At 52.0% G+C, this 26,223-nt stretch overlaps 1 protein-coding gene across 1 annotated transcript in view; it reads left to right on the plus strand.

The window, feature by feature from the left end:
- Nucleotides 1-7,181: 7,181 nt before the first annotated feature.
- Nucleotides 7,182-26,223, plus strand: part of OPCML (opioid binding protein/cell adhesion molecule like) — a 301,102-nt gene continuing 282,060 nt past the window's right edge. Inside the window, exon 1 of the mRNA XM_074927439.1 lies at nucleotides 7,182-7,414. Within this exon, the coding sequence (XP_074783540.1) occupies nucleotides 7,354-7,414 (61 nt within the window). The 5' untranslated portion in view covers nucleotides 7,182-7,353. The remainder of the gene's footprint in view (nucleotides 7,415-26,223) is intronic.

Raw genomic sequence — 26,223 nt, forward strand, 5'->3', positions numbered from 1 at the left:
ATCCAATTTCCAATGCACCTCGAGCACTCATTTTGCCCATGCTGTCTGTGGGCTGCCTTTTGCGTTGTACACATCTGAAGTCTCTCCTGCGTGTTTGCTGTTCCCTGCTCTGCTTGCTGGCCTGCTGCCTGTCTTGCTGGCCTCATATGTTGGTTGACCCCTCTGTCTAGCAGAGAGGACAATATTTCCTCTCCGCAAGGCTCAGCTCATATTCTTTAAGGTGCTTTGGGGTCACAGGATGAAAGGCTCCTTGCTGTTTCTGCAATGAGTCAAAGTTGAGCTAAGAATAGATCTATAAACAAGACAGCAGGAAGGTTTCCTAGCAGAGCCTGATGGGACCCTGGGATTATGTCATTGCTGGAGTCATTGGCAAAGGAGATGTGAACCCTGCTGAGCCCTCGGTCTGTGGGGTGCCTGGATTTGCAATGGGGGGGACGGCTCTGGGAAAATCCCCTCTCAACTTGGCAGGTTGGTTTTGGTCCCAAGGAGAAGCGTTGGGGTTGGAAACTGGCGAGGAGAGGGAGCTCCACGTCTCGTGTTGGCTGCAGGAGCCTTGCTGTGGTGGATGCAGGAAGCAGCTGGTGGGCCCTTGTTGGGATCGGGAGGGATGAAACCAAGTCCTCCTCCCAAAACCAGGCCTCTCTGGGTGCTTTGGAAGAGGAGCAAGGGCTGGGGTGAGCTGCACGGCTGGGTTTTTCACCAGCACGTGCGATGCTCTGGCAAGAGGCACTACACTCGGTTGCTACCCACGCTCGTGCAGAGAGGTATTTAGAGCTGTCAGTCTAGCGTGCTGTCTGTCTGTCCACCCACCTAGATATCTATAAAAATCCAGGATATATTAATGTCTATGAGAGCTCTGGACATGCTGTGCCCTGAGACGAGGGCTCCTGATGTGGTTCGTTGTCCTGTATCCCCACGTCCAGGCCAAGAGCGTTGGGATCAGAGTCTGAAATGTGCAGCTTGGTCCCCATTTCTGGAGTAATCTACATAAAAGCCAATAGTAGGAATCTTGCAGAAAGCAGACTTCCCTCCTTTGTCTTTCCTGACTTTGTCCTCTCTGTTATCTCGACGGCTTTCTGCTTGCTGCAGTGTTTCTCTTTAATCTGGAGCCCTCTGTTCTTACCTGAGCTACAGAGGCTTGACGAGGAAAGCCACTGAACTCAAAGAAAAATGAAAGGGAGCAAAGCTTAAAAAAATGTTTTCTTTCTCTCTCATTCTTAAAAAAAAAAAGAAAAAAAAAAAAAAGAAAACCCAACCCCCAGAAGCACACAGCCAGTGAGCAACGCCTGAATTATCCTTGAACCGTCTCTTGCTTATGGATCAGGATGCCTTGTTTCTGCCCTGTTTTCTTTTCTTTCCCCCCTCTCTTTCCCTGACGTTCAGTCATTTTGATCAAAGCTAGGCAAACTAAAGTCTCCTTTCTCGAGCTGCCGATGGGCAAAGGGAATCCTGCCCCGGTGCTGACGAGCGTGTGTTCGGAGCTGATGGGATGGGGGAGCCCGGAGCATGCAGAGATGGGGGTGGTACAGAAGGAGCTTGACGTTTGCACAGAGATAATGTTTTGTACACGGCAACAATGGATAATTACTGTGATCAGAGATTTGTGTGAGGGTATCTTGCATTTCATCGCTTTCTGAAGCGGGTCCAACCTCCTGATGGCAGAGGAGGGGAGCAAACTCCATCGCTGGCTTTTCCTACATCCTCCTTCCCACCAGGATTTCTCCTGGAAGATGGGGTGCTCTGGAAGTTGGGTGTTTTGGGGGGGTGGTTGGGAGCACATGTGTGTGCACAGGGGACAGGCTCTTCTCAGAGGCGCCCAGAGAGGGCAAGAAACAAAAGGCACAAATTAAAGTACAAGAAATTATCTTTAAATGTAAGAAGCAGCTTTTTTTTATGGTAAGGGCGCTCAAGCATTGGGAAAGGTTGCGCAGGGAGGTTGCGGGGTCCCAGCCTCATGGTGCTGCTGCCTTCGCCGCTGCTTGTAGGGCATCTTTGGAGGTACTGCATCCAGCACTGGGCTGGTAATGATTCTTGACAGAAATTAGTAAGTACCCTGTCCATCTGGCCCCGTTCTGCCATCTAACAAGAAGAGATAAGTGCACTTAACAACACACCAGTTCTTGTTCAGACACCTTCTTCCCAAGCCAGAATCAATAGCAGGTCTCTCCAGCTTTCAGAGACTTAGATCCCATCTTTTCATCTCTCTCTCACTCATTTTTTTCCAAGCAGCACGTGCTTGATTTTTCTTTTTTTCACGCTGTGGAAATTTTCCCATTCTACCTTTCATCTGAACCCGCTCGGCATTCGCCCAGCCGGGGCTGCAGCTTGCACACCAGATAAGAAACCCCACTGTAACCGGGTTCCCTGATCCCCATCTCCATCTCGCTCCCGATTATGAGCTCTCTTGTGGCTGCCTTTATCTTCAAAGTGCTTTACAAACACTAATTAATCCTCCCAGCACCCCGTTGCGGTAGGTGAGGGAGAGCTGTTTCCCTTCACCCACTCGTCCCGGTACCCATCTCTGGTGCTGTGGCACGGGGTTTCTCTTCTTGGGGCATCCCCGTTTGTGGGCCCTAGTTTTGAGGAGGTGGATGCTCTCCCCCAGGCAGGGCTAGCAGGACAGTTGGGGTCCGTGCCACCACAATTGGGACCTACATGAAAGGAGCATCGTGGCTGGGGACCTGCGTGGAAGGAGCGTGCCTGCAGATTAATGCAAACCTCAGGAGCTTCAAGAGGTGATCAGTGCTGCTCGCTGCATCAGCGAGCAGCCGCCTGCTTCTCCCTTTGCTTTTGCTGCTAATTTAGTCATCTTGCCCAGCTGAATTATTCTCAGTTTGCCTTCACCACGGAGCTGGACGTGTGCTGCTCGCCCAGCCTGGGGTAACTTGCTGTGTTTGCCCCTGGCAATGGCTCTAGGGATGAAGATGCACTTGGGGAGGGGGTGTGATACATCTGCTGGGGTACCCGGGGATGATTGTTGAACTTCCTTGGGGTCTGCCAGATGATCAGGCAGGTCCCTGTGCTCCCCACGCTGGCTCGGGGGTGGCTGATAACTGAAGACCAGGTCTGAGCTGAACGGCTAAAGCTGGGGGAGCAGAGTCCTGCCAGGGTGCTGGGGGCAGGCGGCTCAGCCTGCCTTCGCCTGCATCTTCTGTTTATTCCTGTAGTAGCTCTGAGTTGAGAGGCGCTTTTTTTTTTTTTTTTTTTTAAGAAAAAAAGCTACTTTTTTTTTTTTTTTTCCTTTCCTTGCATGAAATGCAAATCAATAGATGTTGTATTCACATTCTAACAAGATGTCAAGGAGAAAAGGGTAGCCTTTCATTCAGGCAGAGACACAAACACACAGAGGGAGAGGAGGGGGGGCAGGAGGGGACAGGAAGGAGGGAGGGAGGGATGGAGGGAGGGGGCGGGCACCGGGGCTGCCTCTCTGTGCCATGCTGGGCGTTGCAGCCAGGGAAGGGGGGAGCAGCGGGGGTAAAACCCTCAATCACACCGATTTTTGGACATTTTCTTGTTTCCCCAAAGCCTGGGGGAGCCCAATCTCCTGCTTCGCTCCCCCAGAAGCTCACAGCCCCGAGGACAGCAGCAACCCAGCGAGGGAGCGCTTGGGGTCTTGGCAAAGAACCAGCCCTGCGGAGAGGTGCAGGGGGAGCTGGAAATTTCCCAGGATTGGGCTGGGAAAAGGTGATCGGTGGAGGCGGGTGCTGGGTGGCTGGGAAAGAGAGCAGGCAGGCGGCCAGGACGAGGCCGGTGGCCCACGGGACCTGGTGGCCGTCGGAGAGACGATGGATGCTCCGCGGTGTGTGGTCCTGTGGTCGCGCAGCCCTTGGCCTCTTGTTCGAGGGGTTGGGGTCAGGCTGGTGAAGGATGCTTTGAGGCCTCTGTCCCGGGGACATGTGGCTGAACGTCGTGGTGGAGCGTTGGGGAACAGGGCAGAGCTGCTCTGCAGCCCCCATGCTCCTGATTTTGGGGTGCCCCCCCCCCCTTCCCTGGCCGTGCAAGCAGAGGGTGAAGGAATCTCAGCTTTACTGAAGATTGAAGTGTTTAACTTGCCCCAGAGACCAGGCTGGTCCCAGATGTGAATATGCATTGAGGCAGCTTGGGAGAAATCCCTCTGAAAATACACGCAAAAATCATGTTTAAATGTGCCCAGCGAACCATAATGTCTCCTCACAGATCAGGTGCTGTCTGTCAAATTGAAATATGCATTTTAGATTCTCTGCTTGATATCAAAAAACAACCCCAAATATCCCAGAAAAGTTCCACCAGCTAAATGCATATTTATACTTTTTTTTTTTTTCTTTCTTTTTTGTCATCTTAGAAATCAAACAAATGAAACAGGCAGTACCCTGTTTGGTCCTGGAGAGCTAGTGAGCAGTGATAGATTAGTCTGCCTGACCAAAACACATTTGTTCCCATTTTGCAGATGGGAAAGCAAAGGCATCGATATACTAGAGGTCTGGTCCGAGGTCATCCTTTGAGCTGCGCTTGGCAATTTGGGTGCCAGCCTAATTGGCCAAAATAGATGCAAGGAGAGCGACTAAGTGTGTGCTGGATTTGGTTAATAGTCATTGCCAGGTGAAGGAAAAAAAAAAAAAAAAGCATATGGGAGTAATGTGGTGGGAGGGAAAAAAGTAAGAATGTGTTGTTTTTAAATTTGCCCAAATATAGCTTTTCAACTTGGGTTTTGAAAGCAGAGCAACATGTTTGTTCTGAGCCCATCAAACATTTCTGTTAATTAGAAATGATTTCTTTGTTCATTTCCTTTAGTTCCTCGAGGATAACAATATTTCTTTTTGCCTTGGGCGGATTCAAAGCTCGCTCTGTGGGTTTTGGAGAGTGAGCTGTAGCCGGAGGGTTCAGCTGAGCTCCCCCCCAGGCAGCTCAGTCCCCTCTGGGGACAGATGTCCCCGTCCTAGACTGTCCACGTAGGACGTGGGCACGTGTCTTGCAGCCCTGGGAAATCCCAGATGCCTCCTTGCAGCTGGTTTCCCAAAACACTTGCGAAGCAAAGGGTGAATTTGCTTGACGTCGGCTGTTTGGGTGTCAGTTAAAGGGAAATTCCGGATAGAAATATCGCCATCCTCATCTCAAGCTGAGTGAGACACTAGGCTCGTTGTTTTTTATTCAGTGCGATGATTTAGCTCTTTTAGAGGTCAAGGTTACTGCACACAACATAACTTTAATCCTGTTAAAAGAGGAAAACCCCTGGGTGCGTTACCTTTGGCATGCTCCTAAGGATGCAGGAGATGGGATGCCTTCAACGGATAACGTGGGAATGTGGTTAAGTTAAAAGCTTTTAAAAACTTGTGGTTTATTCATGCAGAGTAAAAATGAATAGAGATTAATGGCTAAAAGCCGGAGAAAGTGCGTCCCGGCAGTGCGTGCTCATCTCCCATCCCTCTCTGGGTGAGGGTACCCCCTTGGGAGCATGATGGATAGGGCTTTGCTCCCAAAAAGTACCGTTTCTGTTCCTCCTGGTGCTGCTTTGTACGAAAATAATGTGAGATAAGAGGTGTGTGCATGGAGGGGGATGCGGTGCCATCTATGTGATTAGTCTGCGTCATGCTGCGACAGGTGGGTGGGAGAAACCTGGGGAAGAAAGATAGCAGTTATTGGGGTTCTGTGTCTGGGTTTGGATGCGAGGTGTTTGGTGACAGAGAGGAGCTGGAGGGCCCCAGCCCTGACTCTGTCACAGGTTGGAGGGATTAATGTTTGCAGCTGGGTGTTTGAGGATGCATCATCCTTCCAGAAATCATTCACGCTCGATGTGGAGCGTCTCTTTTTCTGGAAACTCCCTGAGATGATGAGTTTAACGCATAAAGGAGCCTCGAGGGAGGAGAGTCCAGGGAACTGATGTGTCCTGGAGGACCAGGGGTGGTGAGAGGATGCCCAGGCAGATGAGCACAGAGCAGGATGAAACCCTGGCTTGGGAGATGCGGGGATGGAGGAGTTTGTGACCGCTGGTGCCAAAAAGCTGTGGTGGGTTGATAGCTGGTAGTCCAAAGTGTTGGCCTGAAAGTATGGTTGGGCCGGCCTGGAACCCAAAAAGAGACCTTTGGCCCTGAGTTAGTGGGAAAAGAGATTGTTTTGAGCAAAACTAAACATTTTAATTTGTCCTTAAGCATTAAAGTACGCTTACAGTTTATTTTTAACAAAGCTGCAATGAATGCAAAATAAGAAACTTTTTTTTGTTGTTGTTTAGAAAATGTCAAAAAAAAGTGCTGTTTCTTTCAGAAAGTTACCTTTGCAACCTCTTTTTTTTTTTTTGGCAATACAGCAAACTCAAGCTCTAGCTGGCAAATGCATTGATCTGGGGGTGACTGTGGGAGGGGGGACATGGAGGGGCAGCCTGCAGAGAGGTAGGAAGCTGGATCCGATGCCTTGTGCTGGGGATGCTCAGGGCTTGGCAAGGGAGTGGGAATGTGCCCAGGGAGGTCTGTGGAAAAGCAGGGATCCAGGCGGGGTGGGGGAAGCTGTGGCAGCCTAGAAGGAGAGGAATGTATTAGAGAGCTGGAGGAAATACTCCTTGGCCATGGTGGGAACGGGATGGTTTTGTGTAGGGGGTCTGCAGGGGCAGGTGTCCAGGGCTCAGTGTCCTTTTGGGGCTCTGTGAGCCTGCTGAAGGGAAAAAATACAGCTCTGGTGGGGATGCACAGAGAAGATTGCTTCTTGGTTTCAGAGATTTTTGTGTGAAAAACACCCACTCATGCTAAAAAGCTTGGATTGCTCGCCGGTTTGCCTCTCTTGGCAGTAGGCAGAGCTGCCAGTGGCTTCCTGGGGAGGGGAGCAGAGCCCACAGAGGGGCAGGGGCGAGCCAAGGGGCTGAAGCCCTGGGCTGCCCCACTGGCCAGCTCCAACCTGGGGGGAAAAAATATTTGCGAGCCCCTTTGCAGGCAGCTGGTGCAGGAGGAGTTGGTGGGACAGTGCCTGCCCCTCCATCCCGGGTACCGATGCTGGCCGGCGCTGGGAGGGATGCTCAGGGGGTCGATGCCCGCATTTAACTCCCCGGTTGCAGAGTGAGACCCGCAGAAGAGCAAGTGTGCGTGTGTCAGTCAGCATCTCGAACCAATGGATGCCTGGTAGGAGGTCTGCTTTCCCCCGTGCACGCACTGAGCCTGGTGCTCCTTCTGCTAGTTGTGTGCGTGTGTGCGTGCGTGCGTGTGCAAGGAAAAATCAGAGACACTGACTGCCTGCTCCCGTCTCTCTCTCTCTCTCTCTAGCTCACTAACTCAGTCTCCCTCCCTCTGCAAACATTGGATTTAAACCTGCTCAGAATTCAACGCAGACGAAGGCAGCGGCGGCGGCAGCAAGCAGCAAGCGAATCAGCCGCTAGTCTACCGCAGCTCCAAGATGTACCATCCTGCCTGCTGGATCGTCTTCACGGCCACCACTGCCCTGCTCTTCATCCCAGGTAGTGCAAAAAGCTTTTTTTTTTTTTTTTTTTTTTCCAGGGGATAGGAGGGTATCGGCTGGCAGGGTGAGAAAGCCGAGCGCTGTGCGCGCGTGGGGGACCCGGACTTCATGCACATTGCGCACGAACGCACACACAGAGGCAGCGAGTTGCTCTGCAGCAGGGAATTGCCAAGTGCTCCCAGCGAGTGGGGTTCAAACAGCCGTGCCTGTACCCCCACAGCAGGGCTGGCCACCCCCCCACCACCACTGCCACCGTGCCGGGTGGTCCCTGAGCCATGCTGGCACCTGCGGTGGGGGTTGCCCGGGCTGGGCAGAGTCTGTTCCCTCTGGCAACCTCTGGCTGTAAATGATGGGGTCACTGAGCTTTATCCCCCCTTCAAAGTTGGGCACCTGCTGTGCCCTCCCGCGCTGTCACGCTATTCCCCGCGTTCCCCCTCATCGCTGCTTCCTGACAGGCAAACTCGGGTGTCTGCCCCTCGCTCCTTTTTGCAAAGTGAAAACGAACCCCCCCGATCCGGGCACCCCAGGGGGGGACCACGTCGGGCTGCGGCGAAGGTGCCGCAACCTCCCTGAGCCGAGCAGGCGGCTCCCAAAATGTGGGTTGGCTTCTTCCCCGTGGCTTTGCCAGGGGGAGGGCGACAGGGGGGAGATGGTGGCTTTGGATCCAGCGCTGATGCTCGGCGAGCGGGTCGTGGCGGGGCAGCGAGCGCAGCCCTGCACTGCATCTGCGGGGAGGGGAGCGATAGGGGTGGACGGCAGAGCTGCATGCCGAGGGAGGCGGAGGGGGGCGGAAAAGTGGCCGGCATAATTTTTTTATTTTATTTTTTTTTTTTTTGAGGATGATGTGCACTTGTATAGCAGCTGAAAAAAATTACGGTCCCTGTGCGAGCAGATGGAGACTGGGTGTCGAGGCTCAGATCCGTTCTTAACCCAACATGTGTTTTTCATGACTGTCAGCGAGAATTACATTGGACTCGGGAGGGCAGGGAAGAGGCACAGCTATTATTTCAGCAGCTTTCCGTGGTTTAGTTACAGCGCTTTGCTGTGCAAGGCTGGCGTGTGTGGGAAGAGGCTGAGGCTGGCAGGGGAGAGGTTAGCTGTGTCACAGCTGGAAAACCGCTCTTCCCACAGCTGTGATGAACATGAGGGGACTCGGGCTCAAACTTGCTTGCGGAGGCTCGTGCGTGGGACATCATCCACGTCCCAGGGTGCTGTGGCAGAGCGGTGCCACGCTGCAGCCCGAGCCCTGGGATGGGGCTGGGTGACACCGATGCTTCGTGGGGCTGGGGCGGGGTGTGGTATGTGTTAGCCCTGGGCCTCTGCCAGCAGCACCTCAAACCAAAATGCTGCACCTGTAGTTTAGCCCGCGACAAGGGTGACGCGGCTGCGTGAGCTGCCTGACTTCACCGAATACAAGGGGAGGGGGGTGTCTTAGTGAAAATATTATCTTGAGCAAGGTGAGGCGGGTGTGCCTGGAGTGGGGGCAGCTCGCTGTGCCGAGTAGAGCGTTAGCTCTTGCACCCTCTTGCTAGAAGAGGTTCCTCTGGGTCGAAATTGCAGAGAAATGGATGCGAGGCAGCTGTGCGGGTCAACTGGGAGATGTGTGACACTTGATGGGCCGTCATCAAGGTGTCCTCGCGCTGGCAGAGACCTGCCACAGAGCATTGGCAGTTTGCTGGTGCCCTGCAGTTTCCTCAGGACGTGGCTTTTTGGCCAAAGGGCTGGGCTAGCCCTGACATCTGTGTGTGCCAGGGAAGGAAAAGGCCCGTGCGTTTAAACCCCCAGTAACTTGGGAGAGGTTTCCTGATCCGCGCTTACACGGTTGTAGCTTTCCCTTCTTATTTCTCTTAAGCAGCAATATCTGCTTTGGCTTTGACCATCCCCTGAGCCAAACCAGCCCAGGACTTTGCCCAGCTGGGCTCAGCCGTTAATCCATCAACTGAAACCTGCTGCCTGCATTAAGGAAGGGAAATATTCCCGTGCGCTGGGCCGGCTGCTTGGTGCTTTGCCTTCCTGCCCCCACACCAACCGCTTTCTGTCTCAAAGCACAGGATTTGAACATCTCCTCTCCTTTTTATTTTTGCATGGCTTGCAGAGGTTGGATGGTTTTTTCCCTCCCTGCCCAACCTGACCGCAGCACTGATACCAGTCGTGGTTTCGCTGCCGCGGGCTGTAACACAAGTGGTGTTGGCAAAGTCTTCCCAGATGGCAGCCGGTGCGGAGGGAAGTCGAATGGTCCCTGCTGGCCCTTGGAGCAGGGTGGGTTTTTTTTGTTTTTTTTTTCTTTTTTTCTGGGAGGGGCTGTTTATTATTTGCAAGTGTAATCCCACGTGTTTTATGCAGGTGACGCTCCCCTGGGATATGCAGAGGCTGTTTGTGAAGTGTGAACTCTTTCCCTCTCCGTTTTTATCCAAATCCTGCGGGAGTTTCACACGGGGTGGTTAAAGTGAGAAGGGAACCTGCTTTTAGAAGGTGTAATTAGAGTGAAGGGAAACATCACAACTTGAAGGCTCCTGCAGAAAATAGCATCGCAAAGTTATTATTAGCTGTAATAGCTTATTTGCCAGTTTTTTCCTCTTTCTCTTGCTCCCACCTCTGTTCTTCCCCCCCTATTACTTCTGTTAGGAAAGATGCGTTTTTCCCATCGGGGCTCATGTCGTCTCTTTACCAATTTACTCTTGTGGAATCTAAAGACACGAAAGGTTAATGCAATAATGAAACCCTGACCCCTCTGGTCATACATTGCGTCTTACTCTGCAGCTTTTTATTTCTCTGTAAGACAAGTTTCCATCCAAAATAATTTCAAAGGCTTAATGCTGTTGTCATCTGGTGCTGTGGGGGAGGCGGGTTCCTGGACATCAGTTGCTCTGAGGTGGGCTCTTTCTGATGGGAAGGATGCTGAGGATTTTTTAATGAGCCCAACGCCGCAGGATGGGGAGGTGGAGTGGGTAATTTAATTGTCAAGCTATCAGCAAATGCTCTGAGCTGCTGGGCATTTTGGGTGCTGCTGTTTTGAGATGTACTGGGGTGGGCTGTGATGCCTTGGAGAATGAATTTGGGGCAGGGGGGAGTATATTCGGCTAATCCGCAGTTACGGTGTGACATCATGGCTCTACAGGTGGCAAAAAATCAATGCACATCAGCTTTTTCAGACGTTTATATTGCTGCCTTTGCTGGCTTAGCGAAATGACTTGTCATGGCAGCGGCTCCTTTCGGAGGTCAGAAATCTGGCAGCGCTGGGTGAGATGGACAATCCAGTTTTTGACTGCTCCCGGGCATCGGGGCCAAAGTAAAGATTGCAGAGCTTAGAGAGTCCCCCAGTGCTCTGCCATCACCCCTTTCACCTGGGACCTGCGTTCTGCATCCCGCCCTGGGACATTTTAGCAGTGCAACTCCCTCCCTTCCCCTTCCTCACCCTTGTTGGGGCAACATGGCTTTAGTGGTAGTTGTAAATCCAATCTAAAGTTAAGAAATGGACATTGAAGGAGTTAAAAACACCTTTCTATCCCTTCCTAGTATGCAGCCCCTGCCACAGGAGGATGCTTTTCCCGCTGCCACCACGGCCTGTGACGTGGCCATCACCTCCCTCCATCCAGGCTGGCAGAGGGCTGATGATCCCTGCCACTAAGCCCAAGAATAAATACCTGGAGCATGTTAGTTCTGCTTTAGTGTCATTTCAATATGAGTGAGAGGGACTTAAAGGGATTTTCTGTGCTCTCCTAAAGGCTGGGAATAGTAGTGGATAAGGTATTACAGCCATCAGTCCTCCATCGGTCAGAGATGCTTGTCCCAGCAGGACGAGGAGCATCAGCTGCACTGGTGGGCATCAGCCCAAACCCACGGCTTGGTCTTCCTCTGCCTGAGCTTCGGGCTGTAGTTTCCCTGTCAGAGGTTGATTCCTCCATCCTGTGGCTCTTGGGACAGGGAGAAAGCCGGCGTCGGCCATTTAGAGGATGTTTTGTTTCTGCTGGGGTGGAGCAGCACTTGCTCTCATTTCCAAGTGACGTGGGGAGGGAGGGCGATGGGAGAACAGGCACACGCACCTTTTGCTCAGTGTAAATCCCCGCGGCACAAGTTTTCAGTACAATTTCAGAACAGTTTGCAGGTTTTGGGACCAGTGGCTCTGGCAGCTGCCTTCCAGGATGCCCCAAAGTGGCGAACCTTGCTTTGTGTTTTCCAGCAGCTTCTCTTTGACAGTGTCTCCTTTGTGCGTTCAGTAGTTGCAGGCGGCCGGGTGGAGGAGCTTTGCTGGTGCGAATCCCTGTGAAAACCTGAAAAAGGAGAAATGTTTCAAAGGCACCGATGGGAGCTGAGTGCCTTAACTGGTGCCTTTGAAAATCTTCCCCAAAGGCTTGAATATTTGGTTATGGCGAATTTTGAGCTGCATAAACAGCCGTGTTTGTATTTTACACTTGAATATGCAATTTGAAGTTTGCGCTCTGCTCGGTCGGAATCCAAAGTCACTGGGTGAGGAGCGGGGAAGGAGGCTGCTGGAGTGCTGCGACGAGCCACATTCGCAGGGCAGCAGGGTACCCAGGAGGATCCTTTTGCTGCTGTCAGATGGGAATAGAGGAAAACTTGTGTGTGTTTTTTTTTTCTGTAAATCCTTCATGACCCTGTGGTCAGCCTGAGCTTTGCAGCCCTATCCTTTTCCCCTCCCCAGTTAGGCAAAGCCAGACACTGGTCCCTGTCTCTTCTTATCTTCTGTCCTGACCATCCCCTGAGATGCTCTCAGCTGCTGGTGTGTGCAGGATGGGGAATAACCTCAGCTCTCATACTTCTTTTTGTTTAAACTTAAAAATAACAGCAGCTCTGCTGCAAATCTCCTTGCCTCCCAGTCATCTCTCCCTTTCCCTAATGAAGGCATGGTACTTATAATTACCAACACGGCAACAGCACATACAGAGGTGGCTTTGACACTTGCTGCTCTGTGGGTGGGTTTTTCCAGGGAACTCCTCTTCGTTTCATGCTTAGAGGAAAAAAACACTTTCCTGCCTGTTTCTCAAAAGCTCTGGGACTGTATTATCTCTCTCTCAGGGTGACCAAGCGAGGTAGCTTGCTAGTTCTAGAGAGGTGGGAATGGCAGGGGATGCATCGCCCTTGTGAATTGATGGTAGCGTGAGCCCAGGTATTGTGGGATGTGGCTGAGCGGGGCCTTGGAGCTGGTGGGCTCTCCTTCTAGTCCTGGCTTAGGCTCAGAGAGCGTAGGGTGGTGGAGAGCAGTGGTTTGGGGTGTTGGTTTGAGTTGCGTGGAGGTGGTGGGCTTCTGACGGGGCTAGGGAAGAGTGTTTTGCAGAGGAGGTGTCTCTTCAAGATCATCTGAAGCAGGGAGCAGTTGCACGGTTGCAGCAAGTGGGAGCTGTGGTTTCAAGGGATTTCTGGAAAGGGGTCCTGGTGCTTCTCACAGATCTCACGTCCTGGATCTGTCTTTGTGGGCTGAGTTTCCCAGCCGGACACAGCAGCCTTGCACACCAAGGCTCAGCGAGCTGCAGAGACCCATCAGAGCATCAGTGTCAAGAGCAGCCTCCTTGGGAGGAGCCGTTTTGGGGAAGTTGAACCTGTTGCCTGTGCAGCAAAGTCATGTGCACGCAAAACACGTGTGAGATGAGATGAGGAAGGGGGAAAAAGAAGAGTTATTTTTAGATTTACTTTTCTGTGAATTCAGCGCTAGTGAAAAGTGCTGGATTGACAGCTCTGGAGACTGAAGCGGGCTGAAAACTGCAGGGAATGGGTAGCCCAGCAAACCTCCCTGCGAGCTCCGTGCTTCAGGGTGGGATGCTGGGACCGGACCTCATCAGCTCAGACTGTCTGGACAGCAGAATCACAGGGAGCATCTGTTGTGTTGACCAGAGCTGGTGCATCCGTGGGGTTTTATGCAGAGGATACAAGCCCCCCAGGGGAGGGCAACTGGGGTTACTTGTGCTTGATGTGGCTTTGACCTTTGTGGCTCAGCCCATGGTGAGTAAATCAGCCACGTGCGGACCAGCCAAACGCACAGCAGGAGGGCTCGGGCTTCCTTCTGGTACAGCAGGAGCGTTACCATTCCCACTAACCAAACTGCCCAGGCACATTTCTTCCTGTGCTCCTCGCAGAGCATGGGAGAAGAGGTCTTCACACGGGGCTTCAGGCCCCCCCAGAGCAGCTCTGAAGTGGTGAGACTGGGGGGGAGCCAGGCTGTCTGCACCCCACGATGTGCTCTCCACCTGCCAGCCCATCGCCTCCGCTCGCCCAACTGTTTACTTCTGGCTTTTGTTTCCCAGACTTGTTGCTATGCATGTGGCGTGTGGAAGGAGCTCCAGCGAATATAGGCCACACTTTGATTGTTCAGCAAGCTGGAAAATGATGATTATAATTTTTGACAGAAGGGAAGGAGGGGGAAGGAGATCTCTGGGCTTTCAAATCTGCTCTGTCATAAGCAGGATCTTGCAAGGGCCTTCTGATGACTTCTCCCGCCCCAAAGGAAATGGCGTTTGCATAGCAAGAGGGGTTAGAGGAAAAATTTTTCTCTTTACAAGGACAAACCGGTGCTTCTTTCACCAAGTCTTCCACCTTGTGCAGCAGTCCTGTCACAGCGCATAAGAGAAATACGGTTGGTGTTGGCCAGTAATCGAATGGGAAGCATCTGAGAAACCTGGATGCTGCTAAAAAAACCTCCCATCCCTGCTAGATCAGTGCATGGGGCTCATCCTTCATGGCAGAGGGACTGGCAGAGCCCACAGAGCCAGCCCCAGGGGTCATGGCCATTAAGGTCCTTAAAGCCAGCCTGTGCAGAGCATCCTAAAACTGGAAATGAAGCCTGAAAGACCTCACAGACTAATCCCAAACAGTTTGGGGCTACATCTTGAATGGACCTGTCTTGGCATGTCCCTGTGCCCATGGAGACCTTGGCTGTTCCCACCATGCCCCTTCCTGGCTCGGCGGTCCAGACAATCGCCGTTGGCATTGGCTGCACAGTCCCTGCCAGATCTGCCCGTTTATTTATTTTATTTAATGGTGTTGGCTAATTTCCACTTTTTTTTTTTTTTTTGTTTATTTTAACGCGATCACTTCTAATGAGGCTAATGACATTTAGTCTCCATGGCGGCGCATTTTAATTTGGTCACCGAAATGTCAGCACAAGGCAGCCGTCTCCTATCTACTCGCGACAAAAGACACCACAGACAAAAGGGCTCTGTCCCCAGCCATCCCTTGCCCTCCTTATCTCCTGCCTCCCAGGGATGGGCCACGACGTTTGGCAAAGCCACCCTCCCGCTGTCCCCTCCTCTGCTGGCACCAGGGGAGCGGGCTCGGCCGCCAAACGCTACGAGGATGAAAGGCGAGGGCTGCCGGAAACTCAACCTTTTGAGGCGAGCCAGCGCGACATAATTAATCAGATGTCTAAACCTCTAAGTAAAGTTAGCTTTGATCGGCAGGGAAATCTGTCAGATACGTTGTTCTGCTGCCCGTGGTGCTTTTCTGTCTTTCTCTGCCCATCCGTCTACGTTGCCACCTCTCCTTTCCATGGCTGGGGTGGCAACCTCCTATAGCCAGGCGGGACCTTCCAGCTTGCGAAGGGTGGACCAGCATCTCCTCGCCCTCACCAGAGCTGGCAGCAGGGATGGTGTCCTGGGACAAAGCAGCACGGGCACTTGTGAGCCCCTTTGCTGAAATGCTGTGGGTGTCACGGGGTTGGAAACGGGACAACAGGGAGGGGGCCAGGGTAGCAGGTCCATGAGTTGAAAAAAGACGCGGACACTTGCAGAGATTGAAGTGGTTGGATGCTGCAGTGTGAAATTGGAGGGCTCTGGTGCAAAGTTGGGTTGTCAGAGCATCCTGAAACCTGAGGGAGGCAGCGCTAGGGTTGCAGGTGGCTCTACTGGAGAGATGGCAACTTCTCTGCGTCGTGTCATACTCGAATCCTCTCAAGATGTTGAACCTTAGAAGCCCGAGCCGTTTTGCTTAAGAATGAGTCCTTTTTTCTGCAATCTAGGTCCAAATGCAGCTGAATTTGATCTGTTCTCCTTTGATCTGTTCCTCCCCCTCCATTCTGTGTACCAGGAATGGATGAAGATTAAAGTTTGCAGCTTCTGAGCAAACTCGGTTGCTCATCACTGCATGATACCCAATTACCTGCTGATACCTCAGGAGTGAGAAGGTATTGATCCTGCTTGGATTTGAACTTGTTGAACCAAAGAGTCTGGATATTTCAAATCTGTTGCTTAGGACATGCCATTTCCTTCAGGAATCAAAGAGCCATGCAGGCTGTGTTTCTGCGCCCCGTGGTCCTTGGAACTGATGGGAGGTGGGTCTGTTGTCTCTGCCACATGGGAAATGACCAATAAGTTTTAAATAATGGCATCTGTAGTGCAGGAGGGATGTAGATGTAATGACTTTTGTGATGTACATGAGGCATATCTCCATTTTACTGAAAATGAGTCCCCAGAATCTGATTTTTTTTCCCTCATGTGGGTGGTTTTCTGTGCCCTCCCCACACACCGCAGGCTGCAGAAGTGCCTTTGATGGCATCCCCCATGTCCGCCTTCCTACTGTTGTCTGCTTCCTGTCATGTTCCCAACCAGAAATAGCCTCTCAATTCAAAACAAAACCAAAAATTCTTCCAAAATTACCTGGTGAGACGAAGCCTGAGGGACTGGATCAAAACATTTATTACTGAAACTTGGTGGTATCGGGTCTCTTGCGTAGTGGTTGTTGTTTCCAGTAGATCTTAAAACACTTCACGGAGAAGAGAAATTTCGTTGTCCCTGTTTTTGCAGACAGGGAAGCCAAGGAATAAAGAGGGAAAATTACTTGCCCGAGGCATGTGCGGAGACATGTGTTAGAAGACGTGTCCTCGCTGTAGCTCCAAATCTGAAGTAGAGGTTTCTGCATGTTTTTCCTTGTGAAACAGTGAGTTTCAGCCTCCTCCTTTGAAAAACACAAGAGAGAGACTGTGAGATCAATACATTGGGTCCTAAAATCTCTGTGGTGGGCTGACATGGAGCTGGAGCATCACAGAGCTCTTGGGCTTGCGCTTCCGTGACCGTTGGAGCAACGGATGCCCTGGTGAGTGTCACAGGCAGGAGAGGCTGTGCTACACTTCAGGTAGCGATGTCTGGAGGTAGGCAAACACAAATTCATGATTAATGAGTCTTACTCTGACCTTATGAGTTCAGGGGCACCCTCTGCTCCTCTCGAAGTTGGCAGGAGGGCGGCGTGTGCTTGATCCCCCCCTGCCCTTTCGCATCTTGTCTCGTCCTGGCTTCTCCCAAGGTATGAAAGTGATGATTTTCGAATTGAAACCAGGAGATGAACAGAGAAGAAATTCTTTCAAGAACGCTCTTCACTCAACCCTTGGGCTCCAAATGGAAAGGCTCTTTGCAGTTTAACAGAGAGCGCACGTTTGTCCCGGCGATGCCTGCCCTGTCTCTGCCTTTTGCGCTGCAGCATCCGCCGGCCGCTCCGAGGCCAAGAGTCGATGCCTTTGCCAGCCTTTCCGTATCCTCAGGATACTTTATCTTTATAAAGTAGCAATAAGTGGACAGTATAATATATTTCACTTTTAATAAGGTGTTGCCAGTTGCACACACTCCGCAGAGCAATTAGTGTCAAAGGCAGCTAAGCAATGGCGGGGAGCCGTAATTCGACTGTTTACCGGGTTGGAGGATTTATGGGCAGGCGTTGGGGAGAGACGCGGTCGCAGCTTGGCTGGAGATACGGTGCTGTGCACTGGCTCTAAAACCACACGCCTCTGAGATATTGAGTCCTGCTGAGCCGTGGCAGCTCTTGAGAGAGAGGCCTGAACAAGCCACTACTTCATTTTGGTGGCCCCCCAGCTCCGAGGCTTGGGAGGATGCCTCCGTAAGGGGATGCTGAACCTGCTCTGATGTGCCAGCCAGCGGATGGTGGCCCAAAATTCAGGCAGGGAGGACCTGTTTGCTCTTTGTGTGTTGGCCTGGAAGGCAGAGCTTTGCGGTGTGAGGTTGTCCTCATCAGGGAAGGGTGACGTCCAGATCAAAGGGAGATCCTGACCTTGGTTGGTACATGGGTGTTGTGCTGATGGAGATGATCTGGGTGGAGACAGGACTGGAGAGGGGAGTTTTCAGGTCTGGGGGAGGCTTTTCTGTGTCCTTTCAGCCTGTGAAATACCTAGAAGTGTCCAGAAATGATGGGGGACCATACTCGGTGGTGCTGCTTTGTGTGAGAGTGACCCCATTTTCCATCCCAGGCATCTAGCACTTCTTGCTTTAGTTTTAATTTTCATTTTAGCGTCAGGGCATGTTGGGCAAAGAGCTTCAGTGAGCTTAGCCCAGGGAGGTGCTCGTCTCTGTCTCCTTTCCGTGAACTGAACATCCCCTGCTTTTGTCTGGGGACTCTCTGATCATCACAGGTTGTACTGTGCAGCAGGAAGGCAGTTTTTATAAAGACTAGTCTGTGCGTTGGATCTCTCTGCCGAGGCACTCAGCTAAGTGATCCTGCCAGAGCCCTCCTACCCAGATCTAACCGGGCTCACGCTGGCACTCGGGGCGCAGGTTTCCAGAGGCTTGGCCCAGCAGTCCTTGGCTGGCAATAGCTTTGTGGGTGGACAAAAAGCAGAGTTACTCTGTGGAGGTGGTGTGGCTGGAGCTGCCGCTGTGCCTAACAGTACAGATCGGGCTGCGGATGCTGTAGAATCATCCAGCCCTGATCCGCTGCGGGGAAGCAATCTCAGTTTGTGTCAGATCTGATTTTTGGGGGTCTGAAATCAGCCTGTTGGGGAATGTGTGTGAAAGAGCTGGCTTGCAGCAGGCGTGATGCCGGGGATGCAGTGGATGAGTTTTGCATCCCTGGTCCCCAGGTGCCATCGACTCTGTGCACCTGAACCTCCACCTCTCACCGCCTTCACCATCCCAGCTCCTGGAGCAGCCCCACTTCCCAGGTGAAGCCTTTGCCTTCCCCTGTGGAGGGAACGGCCGAAGTGTTTGGTTTCTAGAGTAAGCACAGGCAGTATTTCTGAGCCCGTGCCCCCATCTGCTCCCCCTTTCCCACCCCCTGTTTCTCAGTTCAATAAAGTCCCAGTTTCTTGGGTTTGCTCTCCGAATTGAAAGCCTTCCATTTTCACACCTCTGTAATTGGTGCTATCTGTTGAGAGAAACTCTGCAACTCCAGCCAGCCAAGGTCAGGAGGAGCTGAATTGAATTAAAAGGAGCAGAAATTGGTTCGAGGTGGGCAGAGGGCCATGGGGAGAACTATGCAATTTCTCTCCTCGGGGCTCCTGATGAGCAGAGTGAGCGGCAGCTTCCCATCTCAGCCCGCGGGGGGCTGACATCGGCCCACCCACACCTTAATCTGCACACCGAGGTGGGCACCTCTCAGTTGAAAACAAGGAAATGAAACCCAGCATCTCCTCCTTTTATCTGGTCAGCTAGACAGGGCTCTGCTCCTCTGGTTCCTTTGCTAGGATGCTGACAACTGTCACTGAAATGACCTTGTGGTGATTAAATACAGCAAGAAATGATGTTTTTAATACAAAACTAAAGCTGTAATACAAGCTGATGGCTAGGAGATTTAAGATGCTGTGTGTTAATCCTGCCTGTAACTCAAACCCAGGTGAAAAGCCCCCAGTGCTGTCGGACAGAGTTAAGGGTGAGCATCCTGCCTTTTGGATCACGATTCCCCAGCTCAGTCTCTGCTGACTTAAGCTGGTGTAAAACTGGAGCAACTTTAGCCAAAGCCAGTGGATTTATAGCCCTGTGGTAGAGCTGTGGCTAGAGAGTGTGCTGGGAAGTGCCATGATGTGGAGTTGTCTTAGGGGAATAGATGTGATGCTTATAGCTCTTACAGAGCAGCTTGGAAATTCCCCCCTGCCTTTTTTTTTTTTTTTTTTATTTCTCCCCCTTGAAAAATGTGTTTCTTCACTCGCAGAATGTATGAGCACTCTGCTTGGCTCTGGAAAGTTTTCTTGTCTTGAGGATGTTGTTTCTAGAAGGAGGAGACCCATCCCAGGAAGGGAGTGCTGTGACCTCCAGCTCCTGCTCTGCCCTTATCCCTCGGCCCACATGATCTGTCTTCCCCAGGCCAGGCTGGGCTGCCTTTCTCTTTCGGAGCTCTTCGACTGGGTGTATAATTAGTGTTTATAAGGGATTTGGCCCCAGGTCTTCCCCAGCCCAGCTAAATGTCCTTGGCTCTTCAGAAATAGAGCCGCTCTCGCTTTGGTGCTGGCTTGGTGGGTATTCAGAGTAGAGTGGTTCCAACAGGATAGCGCAGAAAGGGGGAGACGTTTCAAATGGTGAAATTTCAGGCAACAAGGGAACAATTTTCCACCCACTTCTGAGCTGGAGCAAAGCCCTTCTAGTCTCTTTTTCTCTCGCCCCCCAGCTGGGCTGGCACCGGGGATGTGCCATTTATTGGAAGCAGCAAGAAGGCACGTGGCCAAGGTAGCTTTGGAGGATGCCAAGCGCGGTACCCTGGCTGCCCAGCTGTTTGGAGGGTGTGCTTGGAGGATGTCCCCAACCCCATTTTTTTACCCCTCCTCCCTGGGAGGAACTCGATGTTTGTGGACCCGCTGTCCCCTGCTCCCATCCTGGGGCGGGAGAGGAGCCATGGGCATGGCTGCAGCCAGCTGAGCACCCTGCGGCCGCCCCGGGCCCCAGCTCTGCCTCTCTCATAATTTATACAAGAGCAAGCCGATGTTCCCTTTTAAATTGACAAAGGCAGAGAATGGAGCCCGGGAAGCCCTCTGACCCCGGAGCCCTGGTCCATGAAAATTACAGGCGCTGTACAGCGCGTTTCCTCTTGATGTACTTGCAGTGGGGAGATGCTGGTTAATTTGCCAGGACTCAGAGGTGACCCGGGTTTAATAAAGAGGATTAATGGATTTGAGCTAAAGGTCTCGGCTGTTTTGAGCTGATAGCCTTCTCCTTCGAAGACACTACGGCAAGGCACGGCTCAGCCTCTTGCGGGGAGAGGCAGAGGCGGCTCGCTTAAAGGAGCATGCTGCTGTGTCGGCAGGTGATTTCCTGGGGGGTTAATTAGCAAAGCCAGGTACCCCGACCCCGTCTGCCCGGGCATGAGCAGTGCTGCTGTGAGGCTGCCAACCTGCTCTGTCTCCTGCCTGTTCTCGTGGAGCGAGGAGGCTGGTGCTGCCCTGGGATGTCCCCTTCCCTTCCCTGCACACCTCCCGGCTGCGCGGCTGCAGGCGGAGGAATTGACGGCTGGACACGGACCTTACGCTTGGCCTTTTGCTCCAGTTTTTGGGGTTTGATGCTGAATTTGGGCTCAGACCCATCATTTCTTCAGCTACCCCCGTGCCGTGGCTGGTTTAGATGGTGCTGACCAGCCCGTGCATCCCTGTGGCAGTGCTGGCCTCACCAAGATGAGTTTCTGTTTCCTACCGAGTCCGACAGCACTTCCCACAGGGATTTACACTCTTTCCCGACCCCTCAAGCAGGAGAAGGAGGGGCTTTGGGGTGGGTACCAGGAGACTCTGCAGCAGCAGGGACTCTGGGAGCAGTAAAGGAGATGGTTTGGCTCAGGGGCTGGATGCCTGAGCATTGTCACAGCTGGGTGTAAGGATCGGGGTGGGATGGAGAGGGAGTTTCTTGCCTAGGGAGGAAGAGGAGGATGCACATGTGAGGGGTGGCGGGGCTGAGCATCGGCAGAGGGATGGGCAGGAGCTGCACGAGGGCAGTTTGTCTCAGCAGATCTGCACTGTCCTCGCTCCTACATGCCATTCTCTTAAGGGTTAAAGACAGCCCTGTGAGACTGATCCTACGGGGATGTCAAAACCTGTAGCAGGAGTGATAAGCTGCCCATGACGGGGAAGAGGCTGAGCTGAGCCGCTGCCATACCCCCCTGCTCTGCCCTCTCTTAATGTTCCTAGCACTCAGAGCAATGAATTCCCCATAGCGTCCCGCTCCCTGGCCCTGGAGTCTGGCGATATTCCCGTAATAAGTAAGTGGAGTGCTTTGGATGGAAGCAGCGAGGGACTGGGCCACTTTCCCTGCCGGGAAAATGCATGCACAATCAATGCAATCAGCTTACCCTTCAGGTCCTTTTTGGGTTGGAGGGAACTGATGCTCTGACCGAAACCCATTTATCGAGTCGAGAAGGTGCAATGAAATGACAAGCTGTAGCTTTTACCAGCTCCTGTCTTCTGCCTTGTCTTTTTTCTTATCCAACAGCATGTCTAATGTTATGAAGTGTTATTTTCTTAAAACCCCATTTCTCCTCTTTTCAGAGGGGTAGGTAAACACCCAGCAATCCATGCTTTGCCAACCACGGGTAGGAGTGTTCAACAAGAGATCCCAGCGTGGAGCTAGGTCATCTTCTCAACTATTATTTATCTCTCTAAGGCCGGACACTGACCTCTCTTACCTTGGCACTCATCAGGGAAAACCAAACTAACTAGTTCCTTGCAGAGCTGAGCACGAGGTCAGAGCCAAAGCTGTTTGCACTCTCCTCCCGGTGAATCCCCCAGCTCTTTAGGACAGGAAGCAAAGGTGTTAAATGTATCACGGAGAAATTAAGTGCAGGAGCCCGAATGAATGATTCAGCAAATGCACTTAAATGTGAGGCTCTGCTATGATGGATCCTGATGGGATGCTGGATCCCATCTCTTCCCAGAGGGAGTTTGTAGGGGTGCGTGCAGCCTCACAAACCCCCAAGCATCATTAAGAATTAAGTCAAATTTTATCCATCTGAGCGTGTGTTTTGGTCACTTCAGGCTGATGCTGGCTATTTTTTTTTGTCTGAAAACTGTGTGACTCATGGGAAATTTTTCCCTTTATAAACAGGCCTATTTTCGAGTCGGTGCTGAAATGAAAAAAGAAGAAAAAAAAAAAAAAAAGAAATAAAAGAAATCATGAGTTTGCTGTCATTTAATCTCTTGTGCTGCTCCTACTAACCAGCCACCACAGAGCTCGGTGCAATAGCCTGTCTGGCAAATAATCTTTAATGCTCACAAGTGGCCAGGACTTGAGTTTTGTCTCACATCTGCTTCCTCCAGCAGCCAGGCAGAAATCAGCAGCATCACCTCCACACCATCCTCTTCCTCGGGAGGTGTGAGGGAGTGCTCCTGGCGGGGCTGCATCCCTGCCTGCTGCGGTGAAGTTTTTCTGATGTGACAGGAGAGATTTGGGTAATGACCTTGTGTTCATGTGTCCGGGGCGTGGGGGGGGGGGGGGGGCTGGGGACTGAATTTAGCTGTAGCTGGGTGAAGTGTCTATTTTGGTCAGCGATGGGGACTCATCCAGCGCACGGAGAGCGGAGCGCTTTGGCCCCGCAGCCGCTTCCAGAGGCTTTTTCCTGGGAACGCCCTGGCTGTGGATGCAAAAAGCCACTTTGCAGTCAGGTCAGGCGCTTTCCCTCGAGCTGAGCCCTGCATCGAGCCGTCCTCGCCCTGCCGCGACCTGGGGGTGCCGCAGCAGGGACCCCCCCCTTCCTCCTTTGCAGCGGGGTCTTGCAAATGAGTCAGGCTGCAACTGGGCTGTTGCCTTAATGCATTCAGCCTGCATTGTCTCTCCCCTGTGCTCCTGCCTGTAATTTATACCTGAGATTGTCATGTATTATTTAGCTCGGCGTTGGAGATGAGAAATGCAGTTTGCTGGGCAGAGCATCCCCAGCTCCAGCGCTCGCCTGGGTTTTGCGTGGGAAGCGAGCAGAGCGGTTCCCCGGTCCCACCCTTCAGCCCCGTGCTGCTGCCGTGGTTTTTCCCCAGGATAACTCTCATCCCGGGCATCAGGCCTAGCGTGAAATTGCTGTTCACCCCTGCAGCAGGAGATTTAATTATCATTAGCTTAGCTTGCATAGCTCCACGTGGTGTCGTGCAGCTGCGAGTTTATCTGAGTCTTTTAAAAATCCAGCTGCAATATATTATTATCCCCCCCCCCCCCCCTTTCCTTGTGTTTTTATTCTTTGTATTCTTTGCCTCTTACAAAAGCTTTGCTATCCCGTAATGTTTTGGGCTACTTTGGCAGCCTGTGCATACTCAAAGTGGGAAGACGACACGTATTTCAAGGAGACTTGCAACCAGGCAGCGGTAGCAACCTGTGGGCATGTTGAAAAACATGCAAGTCCCGTTCCCAGGGCTTGGGAAATTTTTGCAGTATTTGATCTTTATTTTATAGCCTATCAATTACACTAGGGGGGAGGGGAGTCAGAAGCATTCAAAAAAAAAAATCACCTTTTCCTTGCTGGCAGGCTTTGAGTGGGAGTCAAAGTCATGGTGGGTGTGGGAGGGAGGGGAGAAGTCCCTGGGGAATTTCCCTCTCTGATTTGGAAAAGCCAAACTCCCCAAATTGCCCAATTTTTCCAGTTTTTTTTTTTTCCAAGACCCTGGCAGCCCATACGATGGGCTGGCAAAAAACCAGCCCAATCTCTCCATGAAACTGCTGCCTTTTAGCCAAAGTTTGCTTGCATCACGCAGTTGCCACAAAACTTTCTTTTTTAACCCCAAATTGGTTTTCCTCCGCTGAAAATCCACTTTTGTTGTGAAGTCCTTATTCTCTGGGCCAAATCCCTGCCATGGTGACCTTTTCCCATGGCTTTTCCCATCCTTTCCCTGCCCGCCCCACCCAGCCCTCGAAGCCGCTTTCCCCCCATTGCCAATAAAGGCAAACAAAAATTAAATCTATAATTATCATTACTAATTCCACTTAATTAGTCACAAGCCAGCAGCCAAATTGGCTTTCTCATAATTATCAGATAAGCAGTAAGCACATCTCATAGATTATAATTAACACTGCTTAATTAAAATCTAATATACATACACCCTTTCCTCAACATATGCCTAATTGGGTTCACAAACAGAGGGGGTGTGAAGCCCCCCCATCCCCATCGCTCCCCCCAAAGGTTCGTTTGATGCCACTTTTGCGTTAAGTTGATGGTTTGTGGGATGCTCTTCGTTTGCTTTAAAACCCATTGCTTTGGAAAAAGGCGTCTCCCTGATGCATGATGAACTCGCACAAGATACTCTCCCGACTTAACTATTTTTTATTATTATTGTTATTGCTCCAGCTGTGACCTCTCCATAATCCCCCGTCTACACTGGGTTCTGCAATAATAAAGCAGCTTGAATAAATTACACTTTCAAAGGCGAAGGCCGGATTTTGGCGCTGAGCTCTGGAAATTGATGTCTCTCTTATTTCCTCCTCCTTTTCCTGAGTGGGGTTGGGAGAGGCTCCAAGGCTGCAGGGAAGGTTTTTGCATGGAGAGAAACTCTTGCCCTTGCTTTGCACCCTCCCTGGCCATTCATATCTCTGTAGGAAACGCTCTCCTTTCCCACGGGGACAGCAGCTGTGTGGTGCTGGGGGTGCGAGAAGGACTTTGGTACCCCAAGGGCTTGGCTGGGGGGTTGGTGCTGGCAGGTAGGAGCCTGCCAGGTGACGGTTTGTGCACTGGGATAGCCTTCAGCTCTGCTTTCCCTGCCTTTGGAAACACTCGTGGGTGGGAAACCAGGGTCTGAGCCAGCTCTGCTGTCCCTGGGGAGCCACTGCCTGCCCGGGTGACCCCTTTGGTCTCCCTGTGCGGGTGACCTGAAGAGGTGACTTGTGAGCGGGGTGCTGATCACCGGCACTGCCGCTCTCTGACCTTGGGGCAATAATTACATCTTGTTCCCAGGTAGCCATGCCTCCCGTTTGCAGAGAAGCTCTCGCCTATTTGGCTGCCAGAGAAAAACGGAAACTCCTGATAGTGCTGATTATTAATTAGATCATTTGCCTGCCAGTTTTTTGCTGAGCTAATATCTGACTGGTGAGTTGATTCAGTGTGGGAGATCTGCGAAATGTGATTTCTGTCTTGAGAGATGCTGAGCTGAGCTCCTTGCAGCCAGGATGAAGGGAGGCTCCTTCTCCAGGACTTAATCCCAGCAAGGGCTCCCGGCCCGTGGTGCTGGGGCTGGAGATCCCTCCTCTACGCAGAGCAAGAGATGGGACTGAGTGCTGGTCCTTGGGGGGCTTCCAGGTCTGGAGTGTCACGGCTGTGGGTGATGAAAGGGCATCCTGCTGCTCTGAGATGTGAGCTAGTCTAGAAAGGCCTTTAATGCGGCGGCTGCGGAAAGTAAAGTCTTGGCACGTGTTCTGGTGTCGGGGGAGGATTTGCGGATTAGAGATGTGTAATTGTATGTAGTGCATGACAAAACAAAATAAGTGGCAAAAAGAACTCAGTCGTATTAAGAATTCAAAGCAAGCGTTAAGCTTTTTTTACATTAAGAGGAAAAAAAAAAAACAGGCGAGGAAAATGCACGAGGCAAAATCCCTTTTCCTCTCTGCACCCTTTGCTCCCCCTCCGCTCTTGGCCGCTGTGATGAGGCGCAGCCTGGATGCGGGGGTGCGGGATGCTCCTCATCCGTGGGAGGGAGAGGGGCCAACCACTTCTGAAAACTTCTCCTCCCCAGGTGCCAGACTTGGATGGATTTGCTGGCTGGGGATAGCTGCGCATTTGGAAAATGAAGGCGAAGCACGGCCGGGAATTCCTGGCTGGTTTTCCTGGCGATGTTGGCGTGCGTTAGAGGAGCCAGGTGCCTTGAGCCGGTGGGGTGGTCCAAAGCCCGTGGCAGGAGGGGCTCAGCTGAGCCCCCCGCTTCCCACCACCCCTGCTGCCGTGCAGTCGAGCATCTCGGCAACCGACTGCTCGCGAGCTTTTCGCTAGACCGTGCAAGGCAGCTGTATGCTTTTATCCGTGGGGATTTCTCGCCATCATAAGATCTTCCCAGATTAAGTAAATAATTTCACATTAGCTTAATTAAGTCTAATAGACTCATTAGTTCACTCTTTGCGCACGTTCCCAAGGGGCAATGGCCGGGAACCGTGAAGAGTTGCTGTGGAGAAATCCTGTGGCATTTAAGGCAGGCAC

The sequence above is a fragment of the Athene noctua genome, chromosome 26, assembly GCF_965140245.1.
Source record: "Athene noctua chromosome 26, bAthNoc1.hap1.1, whole genome shotgun sequence".
NCBI lineage: Eukaryota > Metazoa > Chordata > Aves > Strigiformes > Strigidae > Athene > Athene noctua.